The 12,150-nt window shown below is 37.6% G+C and overlaps 1 protein-coding gene across 1 annotated transcript; it reads left to right on the top strand.

The window, feature by feature from the left end:
- Nucleotides 1-7,458: 7,458 nt before the first annotated feature.
- LOC111473371 (basic form of pathogenesis-related protein 1-like) lies at nucleotides 7,459-7,938 on the top strand. The gene has a single exon (XM_023118914.1). It carries the CDS (start codon nucleotides 7,459-7,461, stop codon nucleotides 7,936-7,938), a length of 480 nt encoding a protein of 159 aa, XP_022974682.1.
- The last annotated feature ends 4,212 nt before the right edge of the window (nucleotides 7,939-12,150 follow it).

Genomic DNA, 12,150 nt, shown 5'->3' with positions numbered 1-12,150 from the left:
GTAATCTAGGGCAAGTGGGAGAAAAGGCAAGAGTATGTGATGATTATATAATTGTTATATAAAGCATGTTAGATGCCTTTTATAGGTTATTTTCAACGTCATAAAACGAGATAGACGTTAAAATCTATAATGAAGATAAGTGCATGCTCGCTTAAGGTTAAGAACCAAGCACAACCAATTTTAATAGTTAAAATAGGTCGATGTCTTGTAAAATTTTGCTTACAAGAAAGCTCACCTGGCACGATCTTGACTAAGGCTGGAGGTACTTAAGTTGACGGTTTACGGAACACCTACTACTTAGTGGGAGATCGGACCAATACTTGAGCTTAGTTAGCCCAGTTTTATGAGCATGCTTGAGTGATGTAAGTTCTGGAAAAATTACCTAGACTTAGGTTATATTTAATTAGCCGAAATATACCTAAGTAATGAGTATACCCAACCGTTTAAAATACTTAGTGGGAGGAAAAAAGTATATGAGATACATCGTTTTCCTTTTCACGCTCTCTGAAAAATTCACACCGTGAGATTCATGCTCGGCCTCGTGTCGCCCTGGGAGCGTCCTCCATTTGGAAGGTATTTGCATGAGTCAATAACAAGGTGAATAGAGAAAGTACTTATAGTAAGTGGAAGAAGGAAGTATACTAACACGTCCTATGGTCTCCACCACTAGGTTGCACCGTGAGATTCTCATGTTCCGCCTGCATGTTGCCCTAGAGCAACTACCCATTCGGAGGGTCGTAACATGGGAGTCGAAACAACGCAAACTCCAGAAATGGATACTATTTCTTAGGGCCATTCCCAACTTTGGCTTTTTCATTCAATAGCATTGTTGGGACCGATCTATGAGGCCTGAAATTGGTGGGTCACACTTGCGAAGAATTACTAAGAGTCAGTGTTTAAGTCAAGAATGTCTTCGTTTGGTGAATGAGTGATTGACTGCCCCTCGGTAGCAGTTGCTCTAACTCACTAAAGTATCGTTGCAAATTAATAATTTTTTTGGTACATTATTACATTTGCTAAAACTGATTGGATTAAACAGCATTAAGTCAAATCACTGATAGAATTTTCTTTATATCTCAGCATGACAAACTCAATAGTACAATTACTCGCTTTTGAGAAATCAAACCTGAACACAATACTGGTAATTGATGATTTAAGGTTTGTTTTAACTGAGGAATGTCCTCCAAAACCCAACTTAAATGCAAACCGAACAGTTTGGGATGCGTATGACAGATGGATAAAGGCAAATGACAAAGCCCGAGTGTACATTCTAGCCAGTATATCTTATGTTTTGGCTAAGAAACACGATGTTATGGGTACTGCTAAAGAGATTATGGAATCTCTAAAAGGGATGTTTGGACAACCGTCCTTCTCCACTCGACATGAAGCCATAAAATACATTTACAACTGTCGTATGAAAGAATGGACCTCAGTTAGAGAACATGTCCTGGACATGATGGTCCATTTCAATGTGGCAGAAGAAAATGAAGCTGTCATTGATGAGAAGAGTCAAGTCAGTTTTATCATGGAGTCTCTTCCGAAGAGCTTTCCGCACAAATGTGGTGATGAACAAAATAGAATATAACTTGACTGCTCTTCTCAATGAGCTACAGACTTATCAGTCCCTCTTAACGAACAAGGGACGTACAGGAGAAGCAAATGTTGCTATGTTCAAGAAATTACAATGAGTATCATCCTCAAAAAATAAGTTTGAACCTTCAACTTCTAAAAGTGTTTTGATGAAGAAGAAGGGTAAAGGGAAAAATAAGATTCCTACTAACCGCAAATACAAGGCTCAAAAGGCAGATAAAGGAAAATATTTCCATTGCAACGAAAATGAGCACTGGAAGAGAAACTGCCCAAAATACCTTGTAGAGAAGAAAGCTAAAAAGACACAACAAGGTAAATATGATTTACTCGTTGTAGAAATATGTTTAGCAGAGTATGATAACTCAACTTGGATACTAGATTCAGGGGCCACTAATTATATATGTTCTTTTTACCAGGAAACTAGCTCCTGGAGAATGCTTGCGGACGGCGAGATAACACTCATGGTTGGAACAGGAGAGGTTGTCTCAGCAAGATCAGTAGGAAATTTAAAGTTATTTTTTGGAGATAGATTCATTATATTAGATAATGTATTTTTTGTTCCAAGAATGAAAAGAAATCTAATATCTATCTCTTGTTTATTAAAACAATTGTATAAAGTATCTTTTGAAATCAATGAAATGTTCATTTGCAAAAGAGGCATTCATATTTGTTCTGCAAAACTAGAAAACAACTCATATATGTCAAAACTGAGCATAACAAAAGCTATTTTAAATACCGAGATGTTTAAAATAGTTGAAACTCAAAATAAACGACAAAAGATTTCTCCTAATACCTACCTTTGGCATTTAAGACTAGGCCACATTAATCTCAATAGGATTGAGAGATCGGTTAAAAGAGGACTTCTAAATAAGTTAGAAGACAACTCTTTACCTCCATGTGAGTCTTGTCTTGAGGGTAAAATGACTAAACGATCGTTTTCGGAAAAAGGTTATAGAGCCAAAGAAACCTTAGAACTCATGCATACAAATCTCTGTGGTCCAATGAATGTCAAAGCACGAGGAGGATATGAATATTTCATCAGTTTTATTGATGATTATTCAAGGTATGACTATCTTTACCTAATGTGTCACAAGTTCGAAGCTCTTTAAAAATTCAGAGAGTATAAGACTGAGGTTGAGAATCTATTAGGTAAAACTATTAAAATACTTCGATTAGATCGAGGAGGAGAGTACATGGACTTAAGATTTCAGGACTATATGATAGAACATGGAATAAAGTCCCAACTCTCAGCCCCTGGTATGCCTGAACAAAATGATGTATCAGAAAGGAGAAATAAAACTTTTTTAGACATGGTACGGTCTATGATGAGTTTCGCTCAATTACCCGATCCGTTTTGGGGATATGCAGTGGAGACTGCCACATACATTTTGAACATGGTTCCTACTAAGAGTGTTTTAGAAACACTTTATGAGTTATGGAAATGGCGTAAAGGTAATTTACGTCACTTCAGAATTTGGGGATGTCCAGCACATGTGTTGTTGCAAAACCTCAAGAAATTAGAACTTCGTTCAAAATTATGTCTATTCGTAGGATACCCCAAAGAGACGAAAGGTGGTTTGTTTTATGACCTTCAAGAAAATAGAGTGTTTGTATCAACAAACGCTACATTCTTAGAGGAAGACCACGTAAGAAATCATCAACCTTGCAGCAAACTAATATTAAGTGAGATTTCTAAAGAAGCTACTGATAATACAACAACAGTTGTTGATCAAGCTGGTCCTTCAACAACAGTTGTTGATGGAGATGACACTTCTGGTCAATCCCATCCTTCTCAAGAGTTGACAATGCCTCGACGTAGTGGGAGGGTTATAACTCAACCTGATCGTTACTTGGGTTTCGCAGAAACTCAAGTCATCATACCTGATGATGGCGTTGAGGATGCATTGACCTATAAACAGGCAATGAATGATGAAGATAGAGATCAGTGGATCAAAGCCATGAATCTTGAAATGGAGTCAATGTACTTCAATTCAGTCTGGGAACTTGTAGATCAACCAGATGGGGTAAAACCTATTAGTTGCAAATGGATCTATAAGAGGAAACGAGACCAAACCGGTAAGGTACCAACCTGTAAAGCTCGTCTTGTAGAAAAGGGTTATACCCAAAGAGAGGGGGTGGACTATGAAGAAACCTTCTCTCCTGTTGCTATGCTTAAATTGATTAGAATACTCTTGTCTATTGCCACATTTTATGATTATGAAATTTGGCAAATGGATGATAAGACAGTCTTTCTAAACGGAAATCTTGAAGAGAGTATCTATATGGATCTACCAAATGGGTTTATTGAACAGGATCACAAACATAGGGTTTGCAAGCTTAAAAGATCCATTTATGGGTTGAAGCAAGCATCTCGATCCTGGAATATAAAGTTTGATACCGCGATCAAATCTTATGGCTTTAAACAGAATGTTGACGAACCTTGTGTTTATAAAAGGATTGTCAAATAGCTTTCCTAGTGTTGTACGTTGACGATATTCTACTCATTGGGAAAGATGTGGGATTTCTGACTGACATTAAGCATTGGCTAGCGACACAATTCCAAATGAAAGATTTGGGAGAGGCTCAGTTTGTTCTTGGAATCCAAATTGTTCGGAATCGTAAGAACAAAACACTAGCATTGTCTCAGGCATCGTATATCGACAAAATGTTGATTCGATATAAGATGTAGAACTCCAAGAAAGGATTATTACCTTTCAGGCATGGAGTTCATTTGTTGAAGGATCAAAGTCCTAAGACACCTTAAGAAATTGAGGATATGAAACACATTCCCTATGCATCAGCAGTCGGTAGTTTGATGTATGCCATGCTATGTACCCAACCTGACATATGCTATGTTGTGGGAATTGTCAGCAGATATCAGTCCAATCCAGGACGTGCTCATTGGACTGCCGTTAAGAATATAATCAAGTATCTTAGGAGAACGAGGGACTATATGCTAATGTACGGTGCTAAGGATCTGATCCTTACACGGTACACTATGCTAATGTACGGTGCTAAGGATCTGATCCTTACACGGTACACTAACTCAGATTTTTAGACTGATGTAGATTCGAGGAAATCGACATCAGGATCTGTCTTCACTTTGAACGAAGGAGCAATAATATGGCGAAGCATAAAGCAAGGTTGCATTTCTGATTCCACCATGGAGGTTGAGTATGTTGCTGCTTGTTAAGCTGCGAAAGAATCTGTATGGCTTAGAAAGTTCTTAACTGATTTGGAAGTCGTTCCAAATATGCATCTTCCCGTCACTCTTTATTGTGATAACAGTGGAGCAGTTGCAAATTCGAAAGAACCAAGAAGATACAAGCGAGGAAAACATATTGAGTGCAAATATCATCTCATAAGGGAGATTGTGCAATGAGGAGATGTGATCGTCACACAAATAGTTTCGGAGCACAACATTGCTGATCCATTTACAAAGCCTCTCACGGCTAAAGTGTTTGAAGGGCACCTAGTGAGTCTAGGACTACGAGTTATGTAATCTAGGGCAAGTGGGAGAAAAGGCATGAGTATGTGATGCCCTAGTTTATTGTATTTATGTCTCTCTCTACTCAACGTTATAAAACCCCACTGGAGTTTTAGTCCAAGTGGGTGTTTGTTGGGTTTTATGTCCTAAAACTCATAGTTTGTAAACAAAGACATATTCTATTTTCAATAAAGTTATTACTGATGTTTATTCAGTAAAGATTGTTATTGAATAAAGTGAACTTTACGATCATTAATCTAAATCCAATAAACTAAGAACACTTTGACTATAGTATGATTACTTGAACTATATGTAGAGTCTCTCTTCATATATGCTAAATCCCTCCCAAGTTTAGTCATTCACCAGATTCAACAATTCTGTTCTAAGGACGAAGGTTAGTGGAGAAGACACTAGTGTTGGATCGAAACCGGTTCGTGAGGAAAAAAGAATTTGAACTACAAAAGGTTAGTATTCAAATTCATTAAGTTTTAATACTTATGAACATGCTAGTTATTTACTATAATTGATGTTCTAAAAGTGTCAAAGATTCAAATTGCTTCCGCATGTGTTATATTAGCACCATCAGTGGGCACTACACTCAGATAGTGTGAAGGAGCTCGTTGCAGCTTGGATGTGCTAGAGTGCCCTGCAAGGCTAATTCTCAGTTTGTTGTTTGCAATTATGATCCTCCTAGTAACTAGATTGGGGAAAAGCCTTATGGTTCTTCTTTGTATATTGGGGAATCTCCACAATAATATCATATTGTATACTTTTCTCCCCTAAATGGAGAATGAATGCAATCATGAATTTCTACAATTTTATGATATTGTCTAGTTTTCTTCCCAAAATTGCAAAAATAAATGGAGAAAATTAACGAGTTTTAGAAATCATTTCTTCACAATGGTACGATATTGTCCTCTTTTCTATCCAAAATTGCATAAATAAATGGAGAATTACCGAGATTTAGAAATCACTCGTCTCCACAATGGTATGATCTTTGTTGGATGAATGTCCCACCTCAGCTAATTTAGGGAATGATCGTGGGTTCATAATCAGAAAATACTATCTCCATCGGGGTGAGGCCTTTTTGGAAGCGCAAAGCAAAGCGATGAGAACTTATGTTCAAAGTGGACAATATCATACCATTGTGGAGAGTCGTGTTCGTCTAACATGGTATCAGAGCCATGCCCTAAACTTAACCATGTCAATAGAATTCTCAAATGTCAAACAAAGAACTCCAAAAGAAAAAAGAAAAAGAAAAGAAGTCGAGGGGAAGTGTTGGATGAAAGTCCAACTCGGCGAATTTAGGGAACGATCATGGGTCCATTGAGGTGAACTCAAAGTGGACAATATCTTCCTAATGGTATGATATTAAGTGCTTTCTTATTAATACTGCAAAAATAAATGGAGAATTACCATGTTTTAGGAACCATCCATCTCTACACTGATATGATACTGTCTAGTTTGAGATTAAGTACTTTCTGCTTGTTGTCCTGTGAGATTATTCCTTGCTTATAGATTCATGATCATTCTCTTAACAATTTTACACACGGAGAATAGCTCCCAGAATAGCTGTCAAATGTCGTTTGAAGTCAACGAGAATAAATGCCCGCGGCGGAGATGCGAAAAACCAGTCACGATGTTTCGGCATCGAAATCGGGAGACCCACGACGGCAATTACCTCTGCTGCACATAAGTCAATAGTAATTAAAATATACTATTACTCGAGAGGTAGAAGGTTTTATTTCATCCATGACTATATGTTACTTTTAGAAAAAGGAAAAAGAAATACAAAAATTCACAACTCAATTAGTAGTAAATATTTTTAATCTAAAATTCTTTTTATATAATAAACCCAATCTAAATAGGTTATAAAAATTTTAGGTTAAATTAGTTCATTTCGTTTACTCAAAATTTTAATAAAATATTAACATTATTTATTTATTTTTGAACATTTAATTAACCAATTCAATTTTAATACATATTTTAAAAAATTGGAGGAGAATAAATAAATAAAATTATGAAACTAAATAAAACAATAAATATATACCTACAAGTAAAAATGTATCTTTTAAGATTAACCATAATCCGGTGGATTAAGTTTCATTAATCCTAAAAAAAAAATCATAAACTAGCTAAATCTAGAAAATTTTCATTTATTTGAAGCTAATCCAAACAAAAATCTAGCTCGTAATTAAACATGGAAGCGAGAATGAATTTATTCTCTTTGAATTCCCAAGCATGACATAATTAGTTCATAATTCATGGTTTTACCCATCACATTCCATATTAAGTTTTCCATCTCTATATAAATCATTCCCTCATTCTCAATCTTCATCTCATCTCTCATCGGAATTATGTGGACTCAAACCCTTCGGATCATGGCCGCTTTCCTGGTCACTTTCATTTTCCTCCTCGCCCTAACCAAAGCTCAAAACGCCCCCGGTGACTACCTCGCGCTTCACAACCGAGCTCGAGCCGATGTCGGCGTCGGGCCCATGCAATGGAGCAACACCGTGGCCGCGTACGCTCAAGCCTATGCAGAAAAAAGAAAGGGTGACTGCGCCATGATTCACTCAACCGGGTCGTACGGGGAAAACATAGCCGCGGGCTACTACCCTGAGTTCACCGGGGCGGATGCAGTGAAGCTGTGGGCGAACGAGAAGCCGCTGTATGATCATGCATCGAATAAATGCGTGGGTGGTGAATGTGGGCACTACACTCAGATGGTGTGGCGGAGCTCGGTGCGGCTTGGATGTGCTAGAGTGCCTTGCAAGGCTAATTCTCAGTTTGTTGTTTGCAATTATGATCCTCCAGGCAACTATATTGGGGAAAAGCCTTATGATTCTTGGGTGGTATGAAGAGATTTGGTTTTAAAATTTTTATGAATATTAATAAAGTTTGTGAGAGAATCATGAATTTATTTATTGAAATAAAACTACGATATTGTCTACAATAGTATTATATTGTCTAGAGCATAAACTCTTGTTGCTGTGTTTTGACTTCCTTACTTATAAACTCATGATCATAGAGTCTCCCCTCTCATTAAGTACACCACATAGAGCCACATTTGAAGCCTATAGATTACCTATGATCATAGAGACTCCCCTCGAACAAAATACACCATAGAGCCTCCCTCGAACAAAATACACCATTGTGCCTCCCCTTAAGTCGATGGATTTCTAAAAGAAACTCCCTTTAATCGAGACTCGACTTCTTTCTTCGGAGACCTTGAACAAAATACGAAATTTGTTCGACACTTTTAACTACGATTTTTAGGCTTACAACTTTTTCGTTCGACATACCTAAGTTAAGTTCATAGTTTGATACCATGTAACTAATCACGAATCTCTATAATGTTATATGATATTTGTCAACTTTGAACATAATATCATGGGTTTGCTCCGAGCTCCCACAAGAAATCATGTTAATGAAAATGTATTCTTTAGTTATAAATCTATGATCATTTCCGAACAGTCTTCAACACTGAGAGCATCAGCCACCAGCCAATTGTTGTTCCAAGTCACCCGGAAGAAATGCCCTCGGCGGAGATGCGGAAAACCAGTTTAAGGTGTTTTCAGCCCCCAAATCGAGAGAACCACGACGACGGCGATTAACTCCGCTGCAGTATGATACCCACACAGGAGACGAAGACTCACTGCCACAACCTTTCGCCGTTTACCAGCTCTGAATATGGAGACCAACGGGGCCGGAGTGACTAAAGGACACCCGACGCTCAAAAGGCGACCATTTTTTTTCTTACTTTACTTATTGGCACTCCATTCGTCTTTTTCTCGGCTTCGTGGGAAAAAAAACAATAATAATAAATAATCAAAATGGTAAAATCAAAGAAATGCCTGTTTTTGTTGAATTACTGAAATTTCCTTTTATCGAAATACTGAAATACTGAAATTTGATAGGTACTGTGATCATTGGGCAATGCTCATGGAAAACTTCTTTAGTACTGGGTTTGGTGGAGAATGTGATTCCTGCACCAATATGACACATTCTTTTAACAGATACTAAGAAGAAGCACTTGAGCTTAGTTAGCCCAGTTTTATGAGCATGCTTGAGTGATGTAAGTTCTGGAAAAATTACCTAGACTTAGGTTATATTTAATTAGCCGAAATATACCTAAGTAATGAGTATACCCAACCGTTTAAAATACTTAGTGGGAGGAAAAAAGTATATGAGATACATCGTTTTCCTTTTCACGCTCTCTGAAAAATTCACACCGTGAGATTCATGCTCGGCCTCGTGTCGCCCTGGGAGCGTCCTCCATTCGGAAGGTATTTGCATGAGCCAATAACAAGGTGAATAGAGAAAGTACTTATAGTAAGTGGAAGAAGGAAGTATATCAACACGTCCTATGGTCTCCACCACTAGGTTGCACCGTGAGATTCTCATGTTCCGCCTACATGTTGCCCTAGAGCAACTACCCATTCGGAGGGTCGTAACATGGGAGTCGAAACAACGCAAACTCCAGAAATGGATACTATTTCTTAGGGCCATTCCCAACTTTGGCTTTTTCATTCAATAGCATTGTTGGGCCGATCTATGAGGCCTGAAATTGGTGGGTCACACTTGCGAAGAATTACTAAGAGTCAGTGTTTAAGTCAAGAATGTCTTCGTTTGGTGAATGAGTTATTGACTGCCCCTCGGTAGCAGTTGCTCTAACTCACTAAAGTATCGTTGCAAATTAATAATTTTTTTTTGGTACATTATTACATTTGCTAAAACTGATTGGATTAAACAGCATTAAGTCAAATCACGAATAGAATTTTCTTTATATCTCAGCATGACAAACTCAATAGTACAATTACTCGCTTTTGAGGAATCAAACCTGAACACAATACTGGTAATTGATGATTTAAGGTTTGTTTTATCTGAGGAATGTCCTCCAAAACCCAGCTCAAATGCAAACCAAACAGTTCGAGATGCGTATGACAGATGGATAAAGGGAAATGACAAAGCCCGAGTGTATATTCTAGCCAGTATATCTGATGTTTTGGCTAAGAAACACGATGTTATGGGTACTGCTAAAGAGATTATGGAATCTCTAAAAGGGATGTTTGGACAACCGTCCTTCTCCGCTCGACATGAAGCCATAAAATACATTTACAACTGTCGTATGAAAGAATGGACCTCAGTTAGAGAACATGTCCTGGACATGATGGTCAATTTCAATGTGGCAGAAGAAAATGAAGCTGTCATTGATGAGAAGAGTCAAGTCAGTTTTATCATGGAGTCTCTTCCGAAGAGCTTTCCGCACAAATGTGGTGATGAACGAAATAGAATATAACTTGACTGCTCTTCTCAATGAGCTACAGACTTATCAGTCCCTCTTAACGAACAAGGGACGTACAGGAGAAGCAAATGTTGCTATGTTCAAGAAATTACAATGAGTATCATCCTCCAAAAATAAGTTTGAACCTTCAACTTCTAAAAGTGTTTTGTTGAAGAAGAAGGGTAAAGGGAAAAATAAGATTCCTACTAACCGCAAATACAAGGCTCAAAAAGCAGATAAAGGAAAATGTTTCCATTGCAACGAAAATGAGCACTGGAAGAGAAACTGCCCAAAATACCTTGTAGAGAAGAAAGCTAAAAAGACACAACAAGGTAAATATGATTTACTCGTTGTAGAAATATGTTTAGTAGAGTACGATAACTCAACTTGGATACTAGATTCAGGGGCCACTAATCATATTTGTTCTTTTTACCAGGAAACTAGCTCCTGGAGAATGCTTGCGGGCGGCGAGATAACACTCATGGTTGGAACAGGAGAGGTTGTCTCAGCAAGATCAGTAGGAAATTTAAAGTTATTTTTTGGAGATAGATTCATTATATTAGATAATGTATTTTTTGTTCCAAGAATGAAAAGAAATCTAATATCTATCTCTTGTTTATTAAAACAATTGTATCGTTTTCCGAAAAAGGTTATAGAGCCAAAGAAACCTTAGAAATCATGCATACAAATCTCTGTGGTCCAATGAATGTCAAAGCACGAGGAGGATATGAATATTTCATCAGTTTTATTGATGATTATTCAAGGTATGACTATCTTTACCTAATGTGTCACAAGTTCGAAGCTCTTTAAAAATTCAGAGAGTATAAGACTGAGGTTGAGAATCTATTAGGTAAAACTATTACAATACTTCAATTAGATCGAGGAGGAGAGTACATGGACTTAAGATTTCAGGACTATATGATAGAACATGCAATAAAGTCCCAACTCTCAGCCCCTGGTATGCCTGAACAAAATGATGTATCAGAAAGGAGAAATAAAACTTTTTTAGACATGGTACGGTCTATGATGAGTTTCGCTCAATTACCCGATCCGTTTTGGGGATATGCAGTGGAGACTGCCACATACATTTTGAACATGGTTCTTACTAAGAGTGTTTTAGAAACACTTTATGAGTTATGGAAATGGCGTAAAGGTAATTTACGTCACTTCAGAATTTGGGGATGTCCAGCACATGTGTTGTTGCAAAACCTCAAGAAATTAGAACTTCGTTCAAAATTATGTCTATTCGTAGGATACCCCAAAGAGACGAAAGGCGGTTTGTTTTATGACCTTCAAGAAAATAGAGTGTTTGTATCAACAAACGTTACATTCTTAGAGGAAGACCACGTAAGAAATCATCAACCTTGCAGCAAACTAATATTAAGTGAGATTTCTAAAGAAGCTACTGATAATACAACAACAGTTGTTGATCAAGCTGGTCCTTTCACAAGAGTTGTTGATGGAGATGACACTTCTGGTCAATCCCATCCTTCTCAAGAGTTTACAATGCCTCGACGTAGTGGGAGGGTTATAACTCAACCTGATCGTTACTTGGGTTTCGCAGAAACTCAAGTCATCATACCTGATGATGGCGTTGAGGATGCATTGACCTATAAACAGGCAATGAATGATGAAGATAGAGATCTGTGAATCACAGCCATGAATCTTGAAATGGAGTCAATGTACTTCAATTCAGTCTGGGAACTTTTAGATCAACCAGATGGGGTAAAACCTATTAGTTGCAAATGGATCTATAAGAGGAAACGAGACCAAACCGGTAAGGTAC

This window comes from Cucurbita maxima, unplaced genomic scaffold, assembly GCF_002738345.1.
Source record: "Cucurbita maxima cultivar Rimu unplaced genomic scaffold, Cmax_1.0 Cma_Scf00117, whole genome shotgun sequence".
Taxonomy (NCBI): Eukaryota; Viridiplantae; Streptophyta; class Magnoliopsida; order Cucurbitales; family Cucurbitaceae; genus Cucurbita; species Cucurbita maxima.
This window is presented reverse-complemented; position numbering and strand designations above follow the sequence as displayed.